This window comes from Tyto alba, unplaced genomic scaffold, assembly GCF_018691265.1.
Source record: "Tyto alba isolate M040663 unplaced genomic scaffold, T.alba_DEE_v4.0 Super-Scaffold_2, whole genome shotgun sequence".
Taxonomy (NCBI): Eukaryota; Metazoa; Chordata; class Aves; order Strigiformes; family Tytonidae; genus Tyto; species Tyto alba.
The window spans coordinates 87,566,963-87,594,888 of NW_024881282.1; the positions used below are offsets into that span (position 1 = coordinate 87,566,963).

Genomic DNA, 27,926 nt, shown 5'->3' on the forward strand with positions numbered 1-27,926 from the left:
CCTGATCTCCACCACAGATTACTGGCACTTAAACAATAAAAGCACAGCTTGTGATTACTCATATGGCATCCCTGGCTCTGAGTTCTCTGCAGTGTTTGAGTGATCTGCCCTGAGACCGAGACAGACATCTTTCTCTCCCTTCTAGATTGGGCTAAGGAAGGCTCGAGGCAGGTAGCATACGGTGAGGCTTGGGAGTGAACAAGGAGGAGAAAGACCCCCCAAAAAAAGCCAAGCACAGGAGAGTCTTCTGATATCTTGGTAGCAGCTTCCTCCCTGACAAAAAAATTTCCTGAAAAGCCTTAGTGAAAGGCAGCTGAAAGTATCTTTATCCATCTGGAATATGTTGGAATTGATGATCTGATTAGGCTCTCAGCACTGGAGCCACCGAAGTGTGTAGGGACCACGCAGAGCATGCACTGCTCAAGATGTAGTGGACAGCTACTGTCTACCACCTCCAAGCACTAATTAGCCAATACTCTTGACAGCTTCTGACACACATCGAGGTCTTTGCTCCCCTGCATTTTTTGTATCATCAGAAATGTAGCTGACACAGGAGATGGATGGTCTTTCATCTCCCAGTGACAGTGGAGCACTGGCAGTAGGGAGTGAGGTTTTTGCATCTGGACTCTGTTTTGGTGAATGGTTAAAAAATCATGGATTCTGGCAAAGGCAGATGGCAGTCAGCAGGGATGAGATCTTCCTGTCTCTCATAGATGGAATAATCTAGCTGGGTTTTTAATAACACTGCAGACCAGAGATGATGAGCACTGACTGCTAGCGAAGACATTAACACAAGAGGGTGTTTCTCTGAGGTATACAACTAGGGAGGAGACCCACTGTTTAGTTGCAACACATTTATTCTAGCAAATCACATCTGTAACTAGGTCAGTTTCTACTGTACTGAAAAATCCCTTGTGAGCACAGGAATTGTTATAGACTGCAAAGACCCTAGGACATTGAGGCTGCTTCCTTGGAGAGCTGTAGGACCTGGCAGACAGCAAATCATAGCTATATGGTTTGGAAAGAAATCAGACTGAAACAATCTAAATTTAGTGAATGAGGTGCGCATTGTGAAATCAGTAATTCCAGAAGTCTGAAAGTGCTCTGTCACCTTTTTTCTCCCTGGATAAGTCAATTTCTTTGCATCTGCTTTTCACTCAAACCATATTCAAAACCGTGACTTAAAATATTTGATCATGATTAATGAAGGCTAAAGAATAAATACATTCTAAAAGAAGCCATGGCTTTGTCTTCCCGGAGTAATGACAATAAACAACCTTTTTCATTGTGCCATGTTGTTGGAATTGTGATTTTACTCAGTCAAGCAGTCATCTAACACTCATGAAATGTGAACAACCCAATGAATTTTAGCCATACACTCTTCAAATTCACAGTGGTGACCATTTGGTAGAGAACAGCAAACATTGAAGGAATTCCTATATTGTAAATACTGAATCAGTTCTTGCCTTATTTCATTACTATATATTTTTACTAGAAGATGACAGGCTGCTTAAGGTAGAGGAAGGATGAAATAAAGAGAAACAGAAAGGAAGAACAATCCTATTCATATTCTGCTTCTTCTTAATCTCCTTCAGCGAAGCTGATCTCTGCAAATCTGCTGAGATTCCTATCGGGATATATTTGTCTGCTCTTGAGATGTAAGAGGGAGAGCTGATTAACATCAAATGACACAAAGTGAATGGAGGAGAGCTTTGTTCAGGCTGATGTATAATTACTACCCTTTGCTGGCTGCTTTATATCAAGCCTAAATGGATCGGATGGATTTCCTTTGGTGAAAGTGATCACTCTGTGTTTGCATTTTTCTTCCTTTTTCTTATTCTCTCTATGTGAGATCAGGGCTCCAAATTGCTGGACAACCACACGTAACAGAAAAAAAACCCACTATGCTGCCGATTTAATAGGCAAGTCACATATTTAATGTGCAAAATAAAATTGTGGTCTTATTAAAGAATGAAGTCTACCTCCTCATCGGACTTGGATTCAATTAAATCTCAGCTCTAGACTGTCTGTAGCTACTGAAGAAGAACAGGCATTTATAGAGTCAGCCCACCTGAGCTAAGATCTAAGGCAGGTCAAGGAATTGACATTGACTGGACACAGCTCTCAAAGCTAGATAAAGTTAAGTGAGATGAATGTCCCTCAATTGATGGTGCAAATAAAATAATCTGATAAATTCAGAGCAACTTCTGACCACCCTAAAATTTGGGGTTGGGGTTTTCTGAGAACAAAGACATAGGAAATAAAGAAATTACAAGGATCATTGAAGACTTTAAAAGTGTTCTTCATCCTGCAGAGACCTAGAATATCAGTGGATTTAGAGTATCCAGGAAAAAGTAAAGTCCCACAAACACTTACACTAAGAAGAGACACCTAATGCTCTTTAATTGATGATTTTTATTCCAGTGGATAAAGGGTCTAATCTCAGAGTAGAAGCTAAAGCTGGATATATGCAATATATATCTTTCACCATGTAGACAATTACATTTTAAAGCAAATGACTCAGTGACAGGGATTTTCTTTCCCTTGTAATCTTTAAATCAAGTTCATTTTTCTTTGATTTGTGTTTGCTCAAGAGGAATGGCTGCACTAGCTTGAGAAGACCTAATAGGTCCCTCCACTGTGTACCTCTAAACTTGTTGCTGAAATCTTCATTGAAGAAACAATTTTTTTTTTTTTTTTTTTTTTTTTTTTTTTCTGCTAAGGATTACTCTAGAGAAGGTCCTTGTAATACAGGCTCATAAAAACTTTTTGTCATCACTAACAGAGGACCACGGGCACTGCACTGACACAACACCGCAGGGTCCCGGGACGTCCCCGGGCTTGCCGTGCCCTGAGCTGGGTGTCCCTGTGATCACAAGGGCCCGTGGCCAAGGGCCTCGTGCCCGACCCGCCTGAGCTCAGCGCTGGGGACACCCCGCATGGCCAAGGGCTGCCGCCCCGGGCAGGCCCTGCCCAGCAAACACCAGCCCTTTGTGTGCCCGGGCTGGGCGCTGGGCAGCTCTGCCCCTGGTGCTGGGGGCCAGGGAGAAGGGAGCAGGCGGTGGGGACAGCGGGGATGAACATACCCCTGGGGGGGGGACCCCAGAGTGAGGAGGAACAAACCCCACCGCGGACATCACACTCCTGCCAGGGAAGAGCTCGGGGTGGTGACAACTTGTAGTGACAACTCCACTTTTCTGCTGTAGGAAGACTGTTAACTTTGACCTACAACTCAGAGGGATGTAGGAAGGGTGGGCATCACTCCAGGGGAAAGGGGTAGATAGTAGGAAGTGTTTTGTCTAACATAACAAATTTCCCATATCTATTGTCTCCACATTCACAGGCATATTCATGACATAAGGTTCACATGTGTCTTCCAATGCTCCCAGACCTCACCTAATCCAAGCAATGGTAAAGGATCAGCACAGTCAGCCTACCCTGCAATGAGTGCAGGTTCTTTCAGGGAACAGGCAATGCCTTTGGGGAGCTGGAAATGCTCTGGGCATGGGGCAGGGCACAATGGAAATAACTTGGAAGCAGCTGTCTTTGCAAGCATACTTTACAAGCAGATGCTTCAGACACAAACCTTGCTGTGTTAAGGGATGTGACAAGTCAGTCTTCATCAGGGTTACTCTGCTGGGTTGCAACAATAAATTGTTCCAGAGGGTCAGCATGCCCATGACTGGCTTCTTTTCTCCAAATCTCCTTTGCCTAGAGGCTGGAGAAGCCCGTAAGAAGGTAGGCTCAGAGCACTCACCAGTGTCTTGTAATCAATCTGCTGTCGGATAAGCTTGTCCTCACTCAGTGAGTACCGGGCCTCCCCAGTGATCGAGTCAATGGGACCCTTTTCCATCTGCTGCTTGATGGCACAAAAAAGGGAGAACAGAGGTTCACCAGCACACTCCTGTAGGGGTGAAAGACAACCATGAGATGAAACAGGAGGAGCAGAGGTGAGAACCCAATCTATGTAGCATCTCAGTGATTGCCATAGCTTGCCATCCCCCAAAACTTGAGGCAGATGTATCAGTGGGAATCGGTCTATTCTGTACAGCCTGGGAATAGAGATGACACTCCAATTCCACAGAGTGCAACCAGCCCTCTTGAGTGTCCTGTCATGGGACAAGGGTATCAGTGCTCCCTGGTAGTTTTGGGGCTAACAGAGCTTTGTAGGAACTGCTCAAGTGATTTCCATAAGGCCAGAGCTTCACACTGGAGCAGAGGACCTGGAGACAGGTCTGAAATGGAGATGAACGGCTGGCGCCCCATCCTGGGTGTCTGGGCAGAGTCCACAGTCTCCCTGAGCACTCTCATGCTGGAGGCAAATAAGGATGCTCAGGCAGGAGCAGCTCCATGACCAAGGGGAGATGTGCCCCCAGAGCTGTATGGCTACATCGGGGATGTCAGACGTGTGGGGCCCAGCACAGGATAGCAACAAGCAGCCCACAGGCAGGTCCAGGAAAGCACACTTCTCCCTAAATTCGCCTTCCCATCATTCATACTCACTGCAATCCTCTTCCCACACTTTTCCTAGCCTCTCCTCCCTTGCTGCCCTCCCTCTGCACATTCGCTGCCACGTGCCCCTCCTCATGCTTTCTTCTATTGACTCTCTTCCCCTTCATCTCTCCATCCTTCCTCCCCTCCTCCCCACCTTGCCCTCTCCTCTTGCAGTGTGTCCCAACTCAATGAGCGAGGTCATTTTCTTCTGGTGTAAATCCCAGCAAAAACAAGTTACTAATCTGAAGCAAAGTGGCCCCTTTCTCAGTTCCTACACCTGTCTCCCACTTAATTAGCTTATCTGCCAGCAGCATATTGCTTCTGTGTGCCTGTCTCTTGCCCTTATCAGGCCTCTGTTCAGGCTAAGGCAAAAAGACAAGCAGCTGAGTGGGGTGAAAAAAGCCTATTATAAAAGCAGCTCTTAAGAGAGTCACCTCCTTATATCCTTTCCTTTCAGCTGAAAGCAGGAATCTGATACTGAAGTCACTGAAATTACCTTCCAGGGACCTTCAAAACTTTCTCATGCATTCATCCTTGGGATGGTTGTGCATGGGGAAGGCTCAGGGAAATGGGATTGATTTGTAAAGCCTTGAATTGCCAGGCAGAGTGTGGCTATTCTGTCCAAAAGGGGCTGTAAGCTGTAAGGATATCTAGCAACTGCACTGGGAGTGGGATAGAGGTGCAGAGCCCAACTCCTTCTAAAAACCTCTGAATTTGATGCCTTGGCAATTAGCATGCTTGAGATTCAATGTGGGTCCCCAAGAGGAAACTGCCTTCGCCCAGCAGCCAGTGGCAGGTCTCAAAGGCTGAAAGATATTTTTTTACTACACGCCATCCCAAGGACACCCTCCATGAGGAACAAGAGGGTTCGGGGGGTATCATAAGTCCTTTCACTCTTCTTCTGATGAGTGTCTTGCAAAGCCAATGCTACCTCCCACTGGGATGCAAAGCAGCAACAGCCTCAGCCCGTGTGAGTTCTGGATGCAGCAGTCAGGTTTAGATGGTGCATTGCATCCAGCCATCTGTACTCAGAGGGTGCATGGCCATGCCCTGGGCAGGCTTGAGACAGCCTAATGTCAAGAAGAGCCTGGGCTTGGGCCTAAATTAACCTAAGCAGGGTTCTGGCTACGGTGTGTGTAAAGCAGGTAAGTATGACAGAGGCACTGGGCCTAGACACTGCTTCTGAACTGGGGTGGGAAGAGATGTCTAGCCACTATGCATCGAAAAATGGGTCACTGTGTGATGGAGAGCTGAGTCTGATAGTAAAAGGAGAGCATTTTCAATATAGGTCTCCATCAGGCTCTGAAATCCTTCACATTTCAGCACTGACACTTAGATCTCACCTCTGTACAGGAGTAAGGCCAACAGTCTGCCTCTCTGACAAAGCATCCCTCTTTGTTCTCTCCAGATCAGAAAACAGCCCCTCTCCCATTAGGTAGTAAGCCCCCTCCAGAGAAAAAAGCCTTTTCCTTTGTATCTGGAAGTTTTTACCCCAGCTAAACCTCACCAAGAAGAAACGTATTAAAGCAGCTGTTCATCCAGGCATGCTGCTCCACTTACCTTGAGGAACTTGTACAGAAGGAAAGTGAACCAGTTGGTGAGCATTTTCTCAGCCACAGACTCTGTCCTAAAATCAGCCAGGGAGAAAAAGCAATTTGGAAGTCAGTTAGTCATGCTGGTCATATCAAAAGGCTAGTCAAAATATTGGCTTTGTCCATCTTACTGCCCAGATCTCTGAGCCCCATGAAAGTCTGGCATGACACCATCAGGATTAAGAACATCTTAGGTTCTCTGTTTTAGCTATGGATTTAGGAAACCTGCAGGCAAATCCTTACCGTCCTGTTGATTCTCCTGTGGCTAGGAAAGTCCCTGTATGTCTGTTTCTCAATTTCTCCATCAATGAGATGACAACCTTTGAGAGAACCTTCTCAGAGGAGCTCAGGGAAGATAAATCCATCAAATATGAGGAGCTCAGAGTTAGGCCGTATAACAAGTAGTCTATATAAATACTTAAGACAGACAGATCTAAATGACCAGAGAATAGTTATCTGGCACTGACCATCTCCCTAGCATTTGGTAGTGATTATACTTCTCATTGTGTCAATGTGGCTCATTCACAGAGATCATCCTTTTGCCCTTGAACAGTCTGTCCTCAACCGAACAAAAATTCATCTCAAGCCTTCAAGGTGAAATTTTCCTACAGGAGGACAAACTCAGACCTATAAATGTGGTGTGGGCACCAGGACCACAGGATAAACCTGTGTTGGCTCCAGTACATGCACTGGTATTGATCAAGAAGAAAACAAAAGTCCCTGCCTGGATGAATTAAAGTGGGTCTTCCTTGTCCTGTCTATCACCAAAACCACACAGGGGGTCTCACTTTTTAGGTTCTCTAATCCCTCAGCATACAGTTGATCTTGCTTCATCCGGAGCATGAGACATGCAAGGGGAAGGGTTTGCATCACTGGCACTATATGCATGGAACCAGTCAACAACCTTGCCTGGAAGAAGTTACTTCAACACAGAGCCAGTGATGGTCCCTTTGCTAGATAAATGAAGTTGATCTTTATCCTGGTTTCCACAGGGATTTCTCTGTTCTTGTGGGCAAATCTCGCTTAGATGATGGGGATGGGGAGGGAGAGGAATAATAGAAGCATTTTCTGTTGCTCCTCTTTTCTTGCCTGCAACCAGAGAAAGAGGTGGTACGGTCCCACTTTGCTAGCAGATTAATGCTGTGTTTCCTTTGTCTACAGTGATCAGTGCTGTGTCTCTGCCTAGAGACTGCCTGTCCAAGCCATCCTTTTTGCCCTGTATTCCCCTTGGTCAACGTCACCTAGCGGCAGTACTCTGTGGGTTTTGGTATAATATTCAATTCCAGCAATCCCCATGCTTATCATGCTCTGAGCTCCTTGCAGGGAATGTCACCTACAAGAGTGTTCTTTCTGACACTCCCTGGTGCGACACCTGGGACCCATCACATGATGCAAACTTAACATTACCATGAGAAAAAGAACTGAAATCCCACCGTGTTGTTTCTCTCTACCCTGAGAATTTTGATCTCTTTGAGTCTGTAGATGTCATGTGAGATGAACACTGGACACAGGTGAGGTGGGAAAATCATTCCAGCCACCTCCTTCCTCCTGTCAAATACCCCCAAAACCAACACTATAGAAAGGTGTTGGAAGATTCCCTTCCATTCACAAACTCATGGGGAGGGAGGGGAAGCATCAAGTTGAATCCAGCTGCTCCAAATAATTGTCTGAGAACCTCACACCAACATCTGACTCAAGGCACCAAGTTATTCACACGTTTAGCAGTAGACTCTGGTCTGGTGCTGTTCAGTACAGGACCTCCATCTCAGAGCACAAACCATATATCTGACTTCTTGTGTTCTCAGAGTTTGGAACAGTGGAGGTGCTTCTTTGTTCACTGGATCTCCTTCCAAAGGCCATATTTCATTTCCAGCAAAGAGGACTAGAGTTAGAAAAGAGCTGGAAGAAGGATAAAGAGGAAAGATAGGATGCTCAGGACAAGACAGGAATGAACAACTAGAGAAGATAAAGAGATGGAGAGAGGGGAAGAAAAAGGCAAAAATAAAGGGAGAAGACAGTTGGAAGGAGGAAGTGCCATCCAGCATCAGAGGAGAAGCACAGAGAGGAAGCCTGGGGACAGCTGGAGGGAGGTCACTAGCCATGCTGTAGGACTTGAATAACATCAGGGTGTCAACTGACATCAAAGCAAAGACCAGATTCTTCCCCGGCACTACTGCTCTGAATGAAGGAAGTGCCTTCTGTTTCCCTTTTTGCTAGTTCTCCACAGTGGGCTGTGTGCCAGATGAAAAGCCTCCCAGCAAGCACTACAGGTTTCTTCCCTGACCAAGCCGTCCATTGAAATCAGCTGAAGGCTCCTCAAAGTTGGCTCTGAGCAGTGTCAAAGGCCATTCATATCCAGAAGACTCCCCCTGATTTTACTTAGGGTCCTTGAATCAGGAGGGTTTGTTCAGACAGTGAAAAGGAGATTAATGTGATCCTAAAGGGAGAAGACGTGACATTTCCATGGGCAGGGAAAGTACATTAATTACAGAGCAGTAGATTTCTAATCTGAAGGTTCCCACGGAACTGTGAAGTTTACACCTTAGACCTGGCCAAGAAGCACCAATCTAACCTCGTGCCTTGTATGAAACCAGTTCTGTTGTCCTGCTCAGCTCTTCGATTGGTTTCAACAAGCTCCCAGCACTATTGCTCAGGGAGTGACAGGAGATCCCACAAAGCAGATGAAGAAGACTCTCCATGTGTCCATAGTTAACTCATGAACAAGAAACAAAGCAGGGCAGTTCATGTCCCAGGCAGGAGATGGAAGCTGCTGACTTACCAGGTATATAATACAGCCTGTTCTATGTAATATACCAGTAGGTCCTTCACAACACAAATGAGGTTTTCAGGTTAAATGGAAACATAAGCATAAATGAACATCTTGAGCACACCTGCAGTCCAAAATGAGGATTAGGAATCATGGGATCTTGCTGCCCTTATGAAGCTTTCTGGAAGATCCACATTAAAATCTAGAGGTAGTTTAGTGATGTAACTTTTAATCATTGACTCCTTTTTGGTTAGGGAGGAGATGGAGCAAGATCTACAGACACTCTTGCTAAAAGGGAAGGAAATACAGAGGGGATGCTGGAAGGAAGAGGAGAGTCCACTAGGAGAAGGCATACTCTTTCAGGAAGTCTTAAATGTGCAGGAAACCAGAAAAGGGGAGTGATTCAATCCTTATTCAACCCTAATTGCCTTATTCAACCCTCTCTGCAAACAGCTTCATGACAGCCCTATGGGGTCATGTGAACTGTGTCTGTATACCATCATGATTTCACACCCTGCTGCACAAACAAAACTCAAGCAAATTTGCCCCTTTCCTCCAAAGATGACTAGCACGCTTATGTTCCACAGCGGGGCACAGGCTGCCCAGCCCAGCTCTCTCTATCCCCAGGCATCCTTACCTCCGGAGAAGCAGCTTGGGGTGGTTCTTGCTCTCCAGATTTTTGTCTATGAGGTCGGCCAAGAGCTGTTTGAGGACATCAGTAGCATACTCCAGCTTGCTTTGCAGCACCGTCATGATCAACGAGGCCACATTACCACGGTCCCGCATGGAGAAGCTGCGCTGGGACTCCAGTGTGCGGATGAAGGACAGCAGGAAAACCTTGTTGTTGATGAGCTGGGCAAAGAGCTTCAGGCCTTTCTCTACCCGCTCCTGCCTATAGCCAGGGACCTGTACAAGAAGAAAGGGAGTTTATACTTTTCCCTCGCTACCCACTGCCAGAGTTCCCCAAATGGGTCACACACCCTTTGCTAGCTCTCTGCCCTTATTGCCCCAGTTTCTCCAACTATACACTGACATCAAGCAGAAGTCAGCTCTGAGACAGGGAAAAAGGAAAAGCTACTTCAAACAGCAGAGACAATTAAAAAAAATAATTTTGCATCTAGCAGTCAGGTGAATCTTTCCACCTGCATCACAGAATAGTCCTGTAAAAAGGAAGACAGTCCATACATTATCTAGTGATTAGGAAGTCTGAGAGAACTCCTAGCCACAGACATAATTATTTTTCCAATCCTGTGTTTCCTTCTCTGAACAGTACATCAAAAAGTGGTTGTTAGTTCCTAGATGTGACACCATACCACGTTATATTTTTATTGTAGTCAAACTGAAGTCTCACTCTATCTTTACCTAAAACCTCTTTTTCATCCCTGCAAGAAACCTGCTTACAGAGATTTGGCATTAAGCTTTAAGAAGCTAGGAGAGGCAGCAAGAAACTAAATGGAGAAGAGAGCCCAGGGTCAGGTTTTGAGGAGATGAAGAGATGCAGTGAGGCAGTGGCTGCAATGGTGATAATACAGCTGGGCCTCTGTTTGAAGAACTAGATAAGTGTAGGTGTGAAAAGATACCCTGAACTGGGACCTGTCTTGGAGGTGCCACTGCAGTAGGACCCCTGGGCTTGGGACGTGAGGTGGTTTGGAGACAGAGAGGTTGATAAGTCTCTAATACATCTCTCAGCTGTGAGAAGCTGGCGAACTAGTTTTTATACAGAATAATTTAGGACCTCAACACTGGACTCTGAACTCCACAGTCTATAGCGGGCTTTACCCTTTCCGGTCCTTCTGGCTCTAGACAAAAATGGAGCCTAAATAGAGAACCCCAAACTAATTCCTCCATGTTGTTGAAGCTGTTCCAGCCCTGGGAAAGCTTCCCTGGAAGTTGAACAGTCTCAACATGGAGCAAAACATGTCACCGAGGTATTATCAATAACCAGCCAGATTTGGCACTTTATTCCAAAACAAGTTGGCATGCTTAAACAGCCAAGTAATGCAAGGTCCCTTAAAGAGTCATTACTTTTTCATTCTGGAAATTAGAACTCTTAACTCTTTCTACATACAGCAAATAAATTACCTAGTAAATAGCTTGAGACCAACCAACCAACCAACAAACCACTACCACCCATCCCGCCAATAATTATTTTTAACTCACTTGCTTGAACATTTAATATTGTCTATCCCCCGGTTACTATGGAGAATGAAAGAAAATAACAAGAAAAGTATTTTGTAATGCATCTGGAAGCAGTTAATTAGCAAATGAACTGGAAATAAGTAAGACCAGCTCACTGCGGGATCTGTGCTGGGGCATTTTGTAATAAATAACAACTCCTTCTAGGTGCTACAGAGAAGGGAACAGAATGGGAACTGACTTTCTTGATATGTTGGTAGCCATAGACATTGACACTGAAAAAGCTCTTTAAGCTTTACAGAGGATTAAAGGGGAAAAAAAAAAAAAAAAAAAGGAATGAAAAGAAAGGAAGAACAGATCAAAACTCTCAGATCGAAACATAAGTTCTGTGTCTGTCTGTATGTATCTACACATGGGAGCATCCATGCTAAAACCTCTATAGGGGTCAGATGTTGTTCTGGGGTCAGTTGGCTGAGGTTAATGAATACAGGGATTGAAACTGGCTGCGGGTGTAATGAAAGTGTTTGTGTGTGTATATATATATGTGAGAGAGAGATTCATCACCTCTCATCTCTTGTGCTCATTTGTTGAAGCTGCTGAGCAGCTCCTCCTGAGGGAAAGCAGCTCAAGTCCAGTCTACTTGCACCCCAAAGGCAAATATATACAGTAGTCAGTGTGCAACTCAGACTGCTACCCAATCCCACAAGTCCTCCTTTCTGACAGATCAGGTTTTTTAATGGTTCTCTCCATACAGTTTGATGAATTTTGTCCCTACTGAAGGGAAGGAGCAAAGACAAGCAGGCACCTCTGATTACTCAGCCAGCCAAGCATGGTATTGCCTGAACCAGCTCCTGTTCCTCCCTTCTGCCAACGAACCCCAGTTGTGGCCTCCAGCAATCTCACCAGCCCATGCAAGAGACTTTCTGAAGCTCAGAGCTTGCCAAAGACTTTGAAGAGAGCCCAGCCAACAACCTTCCTGGCCATGACCATGGTGTATCTCTTGGTTCTCTGGCCCACGTATCCCTAGAGCAGAGCTTGTCCATCTGCCAAGCCTGAAGCAGTTTTGCAGCATGGGCAGACTTCACCTGGGATCACATCAAACTCCTTGTTGCCAGCGAGATGATGCAGGCTGCGTGTAGACCCCAACAGTGCTAGGCAACATCTTGCTGTCCTCCCACTGCTGTGGTAAGGAGAGTTGGGGTGGAGGAGGCAGATGTGCCAGGGTATGGGAAGACCAATGTTGTGGTTTTTTGACCTCACTGCAAACCACAAAGTGCAGCAAAGGTGAACCTCCTTCAGTGACTGCAGGTTATTTCTAGAGGTGTTGCCACAAAAAAGGCCTCTAGGTAGTGTGAATGTCATGTAAAGTATGACACTCTGCCATGCAACCTTTTTTTCCTGGACTTTGAACAGCAGTAAATAATAAATCCAGTGTAAAAACCAAAGCCCAGCAAGATGAAGTCCAAGGAGAAACATAATACAGTGGACCTAATGCACACAGATCTATCAGACTCTTCCAAACTGATGAGTAATCAAACAAGATTTGACATCTAATATAGCAACAATCATCTTCCCCTTTCAACCTGGACTTTTAATGAGGTTATATTTCATCCCTGGTAGGACAGAGCATTGCAAACCATCACATCCCCAGTACTGACACAACTTCACTTGCATTCAGGACAGAACAGGGAGGCATGAGAAGAGCCAGAAGCAGGAAATGTTTTCTTACCTCCAGATCCCTCAGGACTGGATGATCTTCTATGCCAGGGAAAAGCACCCTCATGGTGTAAGTTCGGTAATCGAGGAAAGGGATCCCAGCTCCATCCAGATCACTTGTCAACTCGTGAATATCTGTCTGCAGCTCTGCAAAGGCTGCCAGAAAAAAGGAACCGCTCATGTAGCAATGACAGTCCAGATCTCCCTCACCATGATGAGAAAGGTCCTCAGACCCATGTGCATGAGACTAAGGTATAAGTGGAGAAGCAACATGCGGAGAGGAAGAAGAAGATGGACAAGAGCCATCTCACCTTTCCTATACCACAGCCTTTCCCCAGGGACACATGACAAGGATCTGTCTGGACTGTGAATTAGAAAGTGCAGTTAGGACAGGGTGGAGAAAGGCTGGACTCAGGGAAAATAGGCAAAGTCAGATTAGATCCTGGCTTGAGCCATACTCATGGGGTTCAACACTCCTTTTGCTTGTGATATTTTGACTCCAAACTTTGTGCCTGGATACCTCTCTTCTACTAACACTGACATAATGACATCCTTCCTTCCTCATCCTACCTTCTTTGCACTCCAGTGCCACCCTGGACTCCAGGTTGTCCATCTGCATCTGCAGACGCTTGAGGGTGAGGTCGCTTTCTCTGGATTTGCGTTTGTAGGCAATCAGCACAGCCACAATGAAGATGATGAGCAGGCCACCGGCCACTGCAATGCTGACAATAGCTGGTAAGCTGAGAGGGCTGTCTGGAGAGATGTAGACCATCCCTGGGGAGAACTCCATCCCTCCTACACGAGCCTAGAAGGAAGACAGGAAAGAGTGTCATTGAAACTGCCAAACAGGAACACAGAGGAACTCCATCAGCTCCTTGAGTAAGGCTGAATGATGACCTCCTCTTGTCTCCCAAGCTAAATGGATCATGAAGTACTTGGATAGTAACCAGCTTGAAAACACCTGAATTGTCATATAGAAGCACCTCTGTTGACAGAGTGACAATGAACCCAACCAACAAAGGACTTGTGGCGAGACAAATCTCAGCAGTCCCAACGTCCTGCCTAAGTGTCAGTTTGGGCTTCATTCTGGGTTTTCCATTCCCTATCCCAAACAGCTATCCTGTGCTGGACTGTCTTGGCAACTCTTAGTCCCAAAATGCACACAGGACACACAGCTCATGGTTATGGTCTGATGGGTCCTAACCTCACAATGGGACAGGGGACATCTGACCCAGACAGCTAGCACAGCAGCAATTTGTATAGTGGGAATGCAAAAATCAGAGTCACAATTTGCTTTTGACATTTCAACCAGAGAAAAACATATCTGAAAGCCACTGAGATAGTTTTTTTAAAAAAAAAAAAAAAAAAACAAAAAAAAAAACAGCAGAGAAAACACATATCCTGGCCCATGCATTTGCAGCCCCTCTCCTAGTCACATGATGGCAGGGTGACTGCAGATGCTCACCAGTGGGACAGGGAGATGAACACAGCTTTCTGCTTTCTGTGCACTCCCAGACGTTCCCAGACGTTCCCAGGGCTGCTGCCAGTCCCTGGAACAATGTGCTGTGCGAAGACCTTGTTTTTAACAGCCAGAAAGAAACCCTGCAAGCCCAACAAAATGCTATGATGAAGCAAGTCTGTTAGGAGCCCATTTTTATAACGTGAACACTGCTCCCAACAGTAATCCCACAGAGTACCACTTGCTTAAGGCTACTACAAGGTTGCTCAAGACTATTTGTAGAGTAGGATATGTTTGAGTGGCAGGGGGAAAAGCACTGCTGACTAGCCTGAGGTATAAAAAGAATGCTTCTAGGACTGTGCTGTTGTAGGTGAACACTGGTTAAAGATCAACATAAAGCTAGGAATATGACTTTCAAAGAGCTTGAAGGATCATGACAGGGTGATGAGCCCCATCCCTTCACCCTAGCTGAGCTTTGTCATGGAGAGGCACAGCAGGTCCTGCACAAAGTGAAAAATCTTGCTGCCGGTCAGAAATGCAGTCAAGACCCCAGGACTACGTGCTTCCCCCTCCAACTGTAATTGGGACCATTGCAGCATGTAACTGAACCTTTTTCTTCCTCCTTTATGAGGAGCTCTCCCTCACTTTTCCAGCTCCCACAGAAGCTAGTGAAAACATTCCCCACATCCCAGACTGCTGACTAGCCTTGTCCTTCATCCCACTGGCTCTCAGTCAGTCAGTCTGTCTCTAGCCTGCCTGCATATGTATTAATCCCAGACCTCCCATGTCTCAGCTCAGGCACCTACTCAGATTTACTCTTCAGGTTGCAGAAGGAAGAAACTGGCCCAAGGAGGAAGGGTTAGAGCCAGCAGAAGAGACTACGGAGCAGAGTCGTGTATTAATTAAAAGTTTGCCAGAGTCTCTCACTCCTCACCACCACAACGCTTGCTGGGGACATGAATCTCTGTGACCCCACCATCTCCTAGAAATTATTCTGGCCTCAGTTGCAACCTCTGAGAAGATGTCTGTTTTGCTCTAGCACCAGCTGTAGGGTGTTCCTCAGTGGGTCCTGGCCAAAGCCACCTAACTGTAACCCTTACATCTTGGACAGGACAAAAGTAGATGTCTGGAAATATCTAATTTCCATCCACAAGGCCATCTCATGCCATTTGGGGATGGGGTCTAGAAAGATAACAATGTCCACAATGACAAATGAAACCAAACCTAAGATCACCTGACCAGGTAATAGAGTTTCAAGATGACCATTCCTGTACCATGACATTGATGACTTGTAGAGCACCTTCAGTGGCCAAGGAACAACTTAGCACCCATGTAAGTTGAGGATGCGGCAGTAACTAGTTTTCCCATCTATTTCAAGATACAAGGCCCAACTCACTTATAAAGCTTGCATAGGGCAGAGGTTTGGTATTGGTATGGGGCATGCTCAACTGAGAAGACAAACTGCCAAACTCATATGTTAATCTATGAACTGAAATCTGATGCATTTTGCCCTAGACCATTGTCTCAAACCCTCCTAGCAAATTTGCTCACCCGCTTGTACAGTTTCCTTCTGTCACAGTGGATCAATAAATAGATTCGTTATATTTCATTTTCTGTTTCTGACAGTGGCCTTTCTCCTCCAAGCCCTGCAGCCAGATAAGTCCATTCAAGAAGTTTCAAACTAGAATCAAACAACCCCATCCCAATCCCCAGTGCAGGTCTGTCCTCAAAGCTCACAGAACAACCTGTCTTCATGGGTGGGATTCCTCTTACCGAATATTTGACATCCATATCTGAGTTAGACATTACAGTGTGCTTTCAGAGTCAATACAGAGAAAAAGCACTTTTAGAATGTGATTTATGTGATCTGCTTTTGACACCTGCTTTGACATTAGGATGAGATGTTTTGTTCAGTGGAAGTTCCCATTTCTCTCCATTAACTATAAGTGGATCTAGACTCCTCGAGGTAGGCATCTAACAAAGGTAGCCCTAGTGTATTCCTCTCTAAAGATGGTTTCAAAATTGGGAAGGTCTCACAGTCTGCAAATCAAACTGCCATGATCCGAGGGCATCTGTATCTTGAAGAAGAAAGCCTGTAAGGCTGAAATATTATTGATAGCATTTAAAAGAAAAACAAGCAAATATAGACCTACTTTATTTCTTGGGCCACTGAGTGTTTCTGAAGGAAGTCATTTATACCTTTTGGAAGATTGAACATGAGCCCACCATACTACCAAACTACAGTTTGGCCATCTGTTAAGTCTCTTAAAAATGAATTTGTTCTAAATGGCACTATGGCAGAGCCCAGTTTTCTCCAGCAAAGTCTTAGGGGCCACCTGTAGCAGTTCAGTATTTCCTGTTGTACAAAACTTGACTCTGGCAGTGTTTTCCCTAGTGCAAGTTTGCCCTGGCTAAACGTTAAGTGCATACCTTCGGATGAGAATTGTGCCCTGAACTTCCGTTGCTATATTTGACTGTTTCTCCATTCACTATACAAAGAGTCCAGTGGGAAAAAATAAAGTAAGTGACTACATTAGATACCAATAACCCTTCAAATGTACTCCATTTCTTCATTGCAGACCTTCTCCAACATAGAAACTCATGGATCTTCTTCATGTCTCTCTATTTTCCTTGGAAAAGAGCTTGCCTCTGGGTTTTAGTCAATTTTTTTTAACCATTGATCAGGCCTTTTAATTATTTTCTACTTTTTCAAATATTTAACTCTCATTGTATAAAAGATAGCTGAGCTAGATCAAAAACATGTTGACATTAATGTGTGTCATTGTCACCGTTCCTTCCCTTAGAAATAATCTCAGTGTTGCAATGGTTGATTCACTCTCATGGTCCCCTCTCAGATCTAGGCCACCTCACTTTGCAAGAAAGGGTTTGTTCAGCAATTTACTCAAGGTCACACAGTAAATTGTTGGCAGAAACAGGAGGAGGACCTGGGAGAGCTACCTGTCAATTATCTTGACCATCAAAATGACATTCATGTGAAACATGGGGATACATTTTGTACCACCCCGAGCAACAGAGATTCTGTGCCATACTGGAGGAGGCATTTCCCAGCCCAGCTGTCTCCCTTTTAAGTTCCAGATGTAAAGTCCATCCTCGAGCTCTGGACTCCATCGCAGGTGACCTTCTGTTTTTGGTTCCCAGCCCAGACGCTGTCAAAGCATTGCCTCGGTGTTGGCAGTTGAACGAGAAATCTGTAACTTTCCCCTAATACTGATGCTTATTAACAGGTTTCAATATGATCATCTTCCCATGTTTCCAGCAGCATCTCGTTTGATCAGTGGCCTCAAAAAGGGATTATTTCTTTCTCTATGGCTTCGCTTACGCTGTCCCGAGCTGCAGGAGCAGGGGAGTCTTCCCAATTAGAAAAACCTGACTAGATGTTCATCCTCCCTGATCTCCAGGGGTTGATTATTGCTCACCTGACTTTGAGTTTTCTCTCTCTAGGATCAGCTTTGTCCATCTCTGACTAACTGTATGTTTAATTATATTCATGAAAATGACAGGGAACTTATATTGCCTTGTTCAAAAGCTTTGGCATTCACACAGAGAAAATCTCTCACTTCATTATTGCTCCTCTTGGAGTGTCTTAATGTGCTTTACAATGAATTAAGAGCCATAGTATATCTGAATGGCTGAAAAGGATTATTACCTCTATTTTCCAGATGACAAACTTTGGCACAGAGAAGTTAAGTAGCCAGTATGAGGTCTCCCAGCAGCAGTCACAAATGAGGCCCCAAATGGTCACTATAAATGCTCAATTTTCTAAAAGTCTCCAGAAAACTCTTTAAAAAGAACTTTGCAGTGTGTCTTCATCAACCTCTGTGAGTCTCACTGCACTGAAATAAATATATATGTGACAGATACAGCTTTGGGTTGGCAATAGGGAGGTGGTAAGAAAGGAATAAGGAACATTGATCATCTGTATGTCTGATGTCAGTTGTACCTATTATTTTGTTTCCACTCACAGTTTGGTACAACTCAGATGAGTTTGCTGATGTGCTGTTTATCAAGCAACAGCACTGAGAAATGCAAATTACTGAAGGGGAAGTAGAGGAGGAGTAAACAAATCATTGGTTAGAGGAGGAGAAGCTCCCTCTGATGTAGTCACTAGGTCCATTTTTCACAGGTTCCAGGAAGGATATGCAGTAGTATACTAAGTTGTATAGATGTCACAACCTCAAAATTCAGTCACACTATTGTCTATATGCTGTATTTTTTCTTCTCCTACATAAAGGCAATTTTTAGCCACCAGCATGTTAGTAATTGCTGGGGAATGTGCTGATTTTAACAAAGTATGTCACGTAAGGAACATGTTACATATAAGAACTCACATGAGTATCTAGGGTTCATACAGTCAGTACAAAAACAGAAGAGAGGCAAACTTTCCTAAAGGGTCTTGATTATGAAAGGTTTCTCACAGCCCGTAAAGATCTCCAGGTTACTCTTCTACTTCTCCAAATTACTCTTGATAGCGATATTATATCAAGAAGGGGCCCTGATGCTTATGGAATCTACAGAAGGCAAATGGTGATGCAAACTCCTGGGAGATGTCTGACAGCTCTTCATCACTGGTGTGCCCTCCCAACCCAGCCAGGGTTCCCAGGGAGGAAAGGCTGAGGTTCAAGCACCACTTACCATCACCTTGTGCCGTCCAATGAGGTTTGGGGACTCACACAGAAGCTGCACATCTGATACAGTCACTGCACAGGGCTTCTCACCAACCAAAACGGTGTAGTTCAGCTTGGCATTCCCTCCAGCCACTGGTGGGATCAGATTCTTGCCCTGGATAGAAAGGAATATCATTCCCCCCCCCCCCAAAAAAAAAAAAAAAAAAAAAAAAAAAATCCATCAGGAAAGAATTTGCCTTCCACCTCTAGTTTCTTCCTGTGACACAAGTGATAACATTGCACTTGACATTTGTAGTTCACCATTTGCTAACATAGAAAGGAAAAGCCAATTTAGAAAGTCATGTGAAGGACAGCATGGATGGCTATCGACTGTCATCAGTCAAAACAGCCTGTTCTGCTCCTCTTTATCTGGAACTAGATGAGAAATGTTGTATATAAGTCTTGCACAAACCGACCCTCACAAAACACACTTGGGCCAGTAAACCAGGTCCCTTTTCAAATGTACCAAAATGTATTCTGCAGGCACAATCATTTCTTTGCACATATTTCACTTACAAGTGCTGATATGGAAATGATTGTAAAATTCTTTCTCTGTATTACAGTCCAGATTGCAGAAATTACAAAGGCCTGGTGTAGGATTTAACCAGGGGTGAGAGGAAGATCTTGAAAAACCAAGAAAGAAATAGACATGGGCATTTAATTGCCAGCCCTGTTGCAGTGGTAGAAAATGTTCTTGTCTGGTGAACAGCAGTGGGTACAAATTTAGGTTGCACACAGGTAGCTGCAGCAGGAGTTTATAATTTTTAGTTATGGGTATTGGCAGATGCTGAGCAGTGATTCGTGTTTGCAGGTGGTGACTCTGGTATGATAAGATATGGTAGGTGCAATGGATGAAGGAAAATTCTGGGATGCAATTGTGATACCACTGTGATTCATGGAGTGCTGGTAGACACAGAGAAGCAATAGGCAACATGTGTTTGTCCTCGGTACCCATCTCACCTTCAGGATGATGGGACTTCCTGGCTTCAGCTCCAGGATCCCTGAAGGATTGAAAACTTCAAAGATTGGGTTTGGGTAGTAAGTGAAGTTGGTTTTGTTGAGAATCAGCAGCGACTGCACATTGTCAAGAATGAAGCCAAACTCCTCTGGACGCTCAGCAAGCTCAGACTGGTGATTGGGGTCAACAGCCAATGCTGGAGCCTGGCAGGTCATCTCCGTGCTGTTCTGTACCTCACAGTTCTGGAGAAAGGAACCCAACACAAGGAGAGTTTATGGAAAATGTCCCCAGTCCTCCTGGTCGGCAGATAACTCCACTGCTTTAAAACACACCCCATACCCATCACACAATCAAGTCTGGGAAGGGATTAGGAAAGCTTTTCTGGGGCAGGTGTGTGGAGCAGTTTGCACTGCAATTAGTCATCCCGTGCCTCTTCCTTGAGGGAGCTCAGCCACTAGGGATGTCAGTGTCAGCATCTTCTCCTAACCTAATTTCCTTCTGGAAATAGAAAGTTCCTCCTTTTTGTACAGCAGAGACTAGCCAAAGCCTCAGTACCACTCTGTAATTAGCTCTCACATTCTGGGGATCACTCCAAAAGTGTATGTGCAGTGCATGCTCAGCTGTGGCCAAGATTCCTGTTTGAACATCAGGTTACCTGAAATGAAGCTCAGGAAGCAGGAGTCGTGAAGACAGTGGGGTAGGTCTCAGAAGACCCTAAAGTTGGCTTCCAGCCTTGCCAAAGAGCTGCTTCTTTCGTGTATTTGACAAACGTGTAATAGATTGTGAAAGGTGTTTTATCCTGAATCCTATTTTAAATAGCTAGGAATTAGATGTCCGGCTGTCCTTCTGGATCTGAGCCTTCATCTTTCTACATCGTGGTTGTTAGCACAATGCATCCTGGTCTCCCCAGGAACCAACAGGCTCTGTGGGGAAACAGCACTAGCTCATGGGTTCCCAGCTGTGCTTGATATGAGAATCTTCTCCAAACTACTCTGATACCTCCAGCACTGAGAGCACACTCATCATCACTGATAGCATAGCTCAAGTGTTAATATTGCTTTGGCTCAAATCAATAGAGAGGTAAGTGACCTGGACCAGCCAGTTTCATATTGTAGTGTCAGATGTTCTTTGCTGTAACAGCTCTTACAAGGAAGAAAAGGCACCAGAGCTTTTTCCCATCACAAAACTGATGGGCAGTTCTACATGAGCGTGTTAGAGATGATGAATCACCTTCATCATCTGCACAATGGCATGATTGAGACCATTGTGTCAGGCAAGATCTGGGGGCTGCTGGAAGAATAAGATGAAGTCATGCAGACTTCTAATCTACAGAAAATTTAGTTAAGTGTTTGGCTGTGTTGTACCAGGAAATATGACATATTACCAAAATATACTTATGAATATGCATAATCAGTCAGACCAGGGATTCACAGAGTTCATGAGGGACTGGAAGGTTGGCAGTCAAGATCCACATCAGACCCAGAAACCAATCTCAACAGATATTTCCTGAATATGGTGAGGTGTGAGAGGTGACAAAATTGCTTTGGATTTGGCTTCATGAAGGGAGATACTAGTTCCTGGCAGAGCTGGGATAATACTAAAATTTAGGTGTCTCAATCTGCAAACTGCAAATGTGAATTAATATACCCCATATTCCTGCATTTTCTTTTTGGATCTACTACATTTTCACCATTGCTCATGTGGTAGTAGATTATTTTAATGTCCACAAATTGCTTTGAGAACTTTGGGTGGAAATCCCATGGATTAATCTTAAAACCTGAGGAGTGCAGAGGCTCTCAACTTCCTGCCCCCCTGCAATTAGTCCCTCTGTATTTTTTATTTTTGGAGACTCTTCTTCTGGGATGCTCTCTCACACTTTGTCCCAGGAAATGCCCATACACATCCAGCATCTTTTCAGATGCTGTTCCATGACCCCATCCTCCAACCTACTGTAGGTACCAGCAGGTGCTTCCTGCTCCAGAGTCTCCTAATTGAAGGTGCTAATCTCACATCATTTACAGCTTTATCAGGAGCTGCTCAGCAGATACTACTAATCAGCTCCTTCCAAGTGAATTGTCCTCCCAAACCTTGGTAAAACTCTGCTGGTCTCCATAGAGCTGCTTCTGATTCCTAAGTGGTCACTGAGAGTTGAGTTGGACTGTAAATGTAGCTGGTTAAACCCGGATACACTCTCGCAGGAACCCAAATAGTCCAGAGAGTGGACACAGTAATACCAAAGAGTATTCCTCACAGTCCCTTCCGATCTCAGCACGCCCAGCTAATAACCTGAATTGCACAGGCATGGTTGATAAATAATGTAGGTTGTACATGGGCCAAGAGAGAGGACAGGTATCCTTGAGCCAAGAGAAGAAACGGGCTCAGGAGCTGAATGACCTTTCATGATACCTCTCTGTCCCTCTTTAGTCCAGTGTTCCTTCATGGAGAGAGGATGGGGTGATCATTCTGAAATCAAGTAATTCCCTCATTTCTGGATGCAACAGGAGATTTCAACCTCCACAGCTGTTAGCCAGCCCTATCGCCACCTTGGACATGTCCCCTCCTGTGATCCCCAGCTCAGCAGCCATACTTACATTGACGTGTTCCTTTCCACCATGCTTTGCACGGATCTGGGGGTTCTGGATCAGGTCTAGATGAGTTCCCCACACTGCAATGGGTGTGTTGCCACTAAAAAAGAAGAAATGAAAGAAGTGCATGAACCCAGGTAACAGATATCAGGACTGATTGCACCAGCAATGGGTGGTCTGTACTCCTATAAAGTTGATTGCAAAGTGTCTGACCACATCTCACAGTCCCACAGGAAGAAAAGGAAAAACAAAACAAAGCAAATAATTTTTCATGCATTCATATGGGGAGAAAGAAGTAAAACCACATATTTGCTAAAACTGTCACATCATGCAGCATCTGGGTGGTTTTCATTGTTAGGGCTCAGAAGTCACAAGCTTCAGTAATGACAAGAAGAGTGGAAAATCTAACAGGAGCTTTTCAGAGTGGTCCACAGACTATATCGCCTATATCGCATAAGGAAGGGAGACTAAAAAATCCCTCATAGATACTATCCTGTACAAGAAACTCTTGAGGATTCAGTGATACCTTGGTTGGCAGCTGTAGTCCCATTTTGCATATTAAACCTCCTGAAAAAACATCGCCCCAAGTAAGTTAACATCACCTCAGTGAATCAATCTCAGTGCTGTTGGTGAGCCAGACCCTGCAACATCTAGAAGAAACAGAGCCAAAGTCTTCAGACATGGTGTGCATAAGTCATTTGCCTGGTTTCCATTTGGTGACCCAGGCAGATAAGCTCTGCCATGCGTGTTAGATCCAACATGACAGAATAGAGATTTCCAGTCACTGCGTCACTTTGCTCAGAACAAGGAGTGATTTCTTGAGAAAGCCTATTCATACAAGCCACAGTCCTGCATCTGGTAGATTTTCTCACTTTTGTAACATGTGTCTCAGCCTAGCTTAAGATGGGGAGATGTAGACAGAGCCCCTGTCATTCCCTGCAATCACCGTTGCCAGAAGGAAACAGCTTTTGGAAACACCCTTCTTTCCTTTCCCTTGCCCCTTCCAGCTGCAGCCAGCAGTGCTTGTAGGACTTTGGGGGAGCAGAGGAGAGGGAGGAAGGAAACTGCAAAGGATCATTCTCATGCTTCAGTAGGAGATCATACATGAGTTGGCCCTGAACACCACATTAAGGGTAAGGTTTCACCATAGGCAGGTTTAGCCATCCCAAATCGAAACAGCATTACGCTACCAGGGTGACCTCTTCCTTTGCAGCACTGTGGTGGAGGCAACGTGATGTGAGGGCTGAAGGGGGAAGAGTTTGGAGAAAGCAAAACCTTCAGCTGTCAGGGCTCACACAGCCATGGCAGGATGAGGAAATGTCATCAACAGACAGTCTCATCTCTGAGGGTTTCCCAGCGTGAAGGAGTGCTTTCATCGTTTTCGACACCTGCCTCCACACTTCCCCTTGGAAACTGTCCAGGCTGCAATTTATTTCTTGGAGTGCTCTGCTGAGAATGGGAGGGGAGACCTTGTGGAAACCAGAGGGATTGGGAAAAGAAAGCTCAGAATCCCTTTCCTGCCTCCAGGTAAACCTATGCATAGATGGAAGGTGAAACAAGTGCATTACAAATGAGAAAACACCAGAGAATAAACACACTGTAAGGAAGAAGCCTGTGTTGGCCAAAAGATCTCCTCCAGTTCTCAATCTTGTTTTCCATGTTCCTCATTTATCTTCCATTATTAATCAGATGGGGTAGGTAGGAATGAATGCAAATACACATCTCTGCTCAGCAGTGTAGCTATCAGGTTTCAGTGAGCTGGCCACAGCTAGCTGGGACTGTGCTTCAGCCCCTCTAGTGACACCCACACTGATAAAAGAAGTGGCCAGGACACCAGCTCAAACACTGGCTGGTGGCCCTAGATGCTGATAAGCTGTTAACAGTACCCCAGGCAATGCCTGGTCATGGTTCAAGGGGTAGCAAGGGCCAGGAAACATTCCCAACAAGCAGGATAGATGAAGTTAAACTTCTTTTGAAGGAGGAAAGATTGTTGGTGGTACAGATGAGGTCTGTGCATGTTTGCTGGCTTCAGGACCAAAGAATAGATCTGGATTAAGTACTTACTAGTTTAAGCATAGCTTATGTAACCCTATAAATTTGAAGCCTATAAATTTGAAGTCATGAGCTATGAGTTCTGTCAAAGAGCACTGTCACAACCATATCTTCCAGCAGGTCCTCCTGTGACACTTCTCTGAGAGGTTCCTTATGGTCTTTCATGTAAGGACTGATCCACAGTTAGGGCAAGATTTGACCTTGATATTTGCAGAGCATCTCAAGTTCTTTCTCTGTAAAATGATCAGATGTGATGGGAAATTTCTAATAGGAAATTTTATGGGGCAAAACCACATTTTACCATTTCCATAAGATCTGATTGGATGGTTGAGTTCTCCTGAAAACACAGGGAATATCTTCTGAAGTTGTACATCCACTTACAAGAGAGCTCCCTCTCCCTGCCTTACAGAAAAAAATACCCTCATAAAAAAACAATCTTCACACTAAATATTCCTCATATCACCTGGGGAGAGCTCACTCACCAGAAACTAGAAGAGAAGTGTATAAACCTAGTTGCTCTTTCTCCACTGTCCAGATTCTTCTTGATTTTTGGCTGAGATGTTATAATTTTTATCATTATTATTATGAATCTCTGCTGACTCAAACTAGAATGGATTTTGTATCTTTACTCAACTGAAAGTTTTACGTATTTGAGATGTATCAAATGTGTGTGTATATCTACAGATATATGAGTGTGTGTATATATACATAGATCCTTTTATTTAATCAACCAAGTCTGTGCACAGAGTTTTAAACCCGTGTGTTAAAAATCCTGTATTTGGTTTGGAAACTGAGCTTGCAGGCTCAGACCACAGTTATTAAGCACAGACACAGGACTGGATCAGAGACGGGCCTTTTCTCTCAAAAAAAAAGTCAAAGCAGTTGTATTTGCTGAAGACACAAAATCAGCCTCAAACCTTCTCTGGCTTGGAAATCAAGCAAATAAAACTGATGCTTGCCTTTGCATGAAAACCACCAGCCAATGCCTTTTGTTGCTGCAGGTGAATGCCCGGTCATGGCCACCTCTCCACCAGTTTGGATCAGAGACAGGAGACGTGCTGCTGCCCAGCAAAATGACAGAGGTGCCAAGACTACGGGGCTTTCTTAATTTAACTCCTTATTGTCCCAAAAGCTCTGAGAATAATTTCTGTCTGCAGACTCAGACAATTGTTTTAAGTTACTCCAATCAAACCCAGATCAAAAGTATTAATGGAGCCTCATAAAATTCTAGTCACCTGCCAGCCCAGTGTGACTCTTTATTTGGTTATGGGAGTAAATTAGCAGTAATCTTTTCTTTATTGTCCTGGAAAATGACACTTGAGAAGGTTTTAAGCCAGGCTCAGTACATTCATTCACTAATTTTGCAAAGCTGGTTTAGTAGCAATCATCTATCCCTCAGAACAGCTTAGCCCTACAGCCAGGAGTGATGAATCAGAGAAGCACAGTGGATTTGCTGTTATGAATCATACCGCATAACAAATATACTGAGGAACAGCCTCCTCAGTTTATCTCCAGATCCACGTGCCTTGACTAACTTATTTCTTGCTTGATTCTCAGGAATGGAGTTGGCTACACTTTCATCCAGCTCTGTGTGGAGGCTTTACCCTAATGCTTTTCTCCGTCATGACTTGGAGAGAGCTCCACGGTTAACAGTTACAGTGCTTGAAACTGTCCCTGACACCCTGAACCACAGTGGTAATCCTGGATATTGCATTTGCTCTCTCTGCACTCTCCTCCAAGGTTATGCACCTTTGGAGTGATTGAAAAGTGAACAAGAAAGAGGATGAAAGTAGGTAGATCTGGTTAAAATTAGGCACCTGTTAATGCCTAAGTGGATGCATTGTGATTTCAAGGACACTGAAGAGAGCAAAGGGTAGAGAGGTTGTACCTGAATGATGAGACAGGTAGTGTCCCAGTCATCCACCTAGCAGCTACCCACCCTGCAAGTAAGCTGGCAACCACTAAACACGCACCTCTTCTTAATTTCCTTTATGCTAGGAGGTGGGATGGGAGATCTAAGGCAGAAAGAGATGGGATGCAGAGTCTCTGCACCCCCAAGCTGGACAAAGCTTTGCCAGTACACCTGAAGCATCTCCTTGGCTGCTTCTTCATCTCTTGCTGGCAGCTTCAGTAGAGAAACCAAGGAACAAATGGGCTCTGGTGAGCTTCTCCTCTCACCTCCCAGTCAGACCTGAGGCCAGGTGGAGGAAGGTCCCTGTGATGCAACTTTCCTGGGGATAATAGGAGAATTCATTCCCCTAGGCTGTCAATCTTGCACCTTTCAACCGGCACTGACCTCAGCTTAATAAAGAAGGGAGTAAAGTGATTTCTCATTTCACTGATAACCTGAACTCTGACTGAAAATGAAGCCCCAAAACGGAAAATCCAGACACTAAAGCTTCAAGCCCAGTGTGCAAAGATCCAATCTGGCTAAATCGGTAAATTCCCTCATGGTAATTAAAGGCACTAATTGATTTGTGAAAACATCTTCTGGATGGGAGCTGAACTGGGGGGATTTACAAGCCCTGCTCCTAATCTGTAGATACTCCAATCAGTCTGGTTTGACAGGGAAGCAGGGAGCTGCTGTGGATGAATGAGGAGAGACTAAGATTTCTTATTTTGTATCTTTTCAAGGAAAAATCAGCACATTTAATGACCAATTTCTCTCCTCCTGAGGCCATTTCTGCAGGCTTCTGAGAGCATTTGGGTATCGCTTTGATGCCTTCCACAAACAGGGCAAATGCTCCTCTCAGACACCTTCATGTGAACCCTCTGAATTCACTAAAGTGGCATCAATGTGGTGAAGAGAAAAATGGATGGCTAACAAGGAGGAAGGTTGTTTGATAGGGCAGGGACCAGGTATCTCTGTGTTTCATCTTGGGAGACAACTTGGGGGCTTTCAATCATGACAGCCAAAAAAAGCAATGCTTAGTCCTAAGCCAGCAAGTCCATGAAAGCTGTGGGAAAGGTAGGAATTACTGCTTTCAAACCCAGAGGAGATTCACTTCTCTAAGCACAGTTATGACATTTATGCCTGGGTTTAAGAGGTTGGTGACCGGTCCTGCTGCTACACATAGCTGTGGACCCAGCCCAGTGGGGCCTGAAACACAGTCATGACCAGAAGCATGAGGAATTGCAGTTTCTAGGGATACAAACATGTAATCTAACCAGCCCCACTGGTCTGTAATATTACTTGGACAGGGAGCATCTTGGTGTTGGAGGTAAACCCCGGGCCTCAGTAAAGAGGGAGGAAGCTTCAACATTAGGTTGGAGGCTTGCTGCACCTACCTTTTTAATTAAAGCACGAAGTTGCCAAGGCAAGCTTCTGGTGAGCATTGGCAACTGGATTTTTCTGCATTAAGCCAGGAAGCTTTGTTCTGCTAATGAAGGCTGGGTGCAAGATTATTTCAGTTTGGACTACTCAGAGTTTATTTGGAGAAAGGACCCTGCTCCTGCCCATCCCTTACTAGACTGTAGAAATT

General features: G+C 44.7%; 1 protein-coding gene across 1 annotated transcript in view; it reads right to left on the minus strand.

The window, feature by feature from the left end:
• PLXNA4 (plexin A4) overlaps positions 1-27,926 on the minus strand; it is a 458,133-nt gene that overhangs the window by 38,673 nt on the left and 391,534 nt on the right. The window contains exons 17-24 of the mRNA XM_042792117.1: positions 22,399-22,492; positions 19,810-20,049; positions 18,818-18,964; positions 13,276-13,510; positions 12,719-12,861; positions 9,491-9,759; positions 6,055-6,121; positions 3,758-3,904 (exon numbers count right to left, since the gene is read on the minus strand). Of these exons, the coding sequence (XP_042648051.1) occupies positions 3,758-3,904; positions 6,055-6,121; positions 9,491-9,759; positions 12,719-12,861; positions 13,276-13,510; positions 18,818-18,964; positions 19,810-20,049; positions 22,399-22,492 (1,342 nt within the window). The remainder of the gene's footprint in view (positions 1-3,757; positions 3,905-6,054; positions 6,122-9,490; positions 9,760-12,718; positions 12,862-13,275; positions 13,511-18,817; positions 18,965-19,809; positions 20,050-22,398; positions 22,493-27,926) is intronic.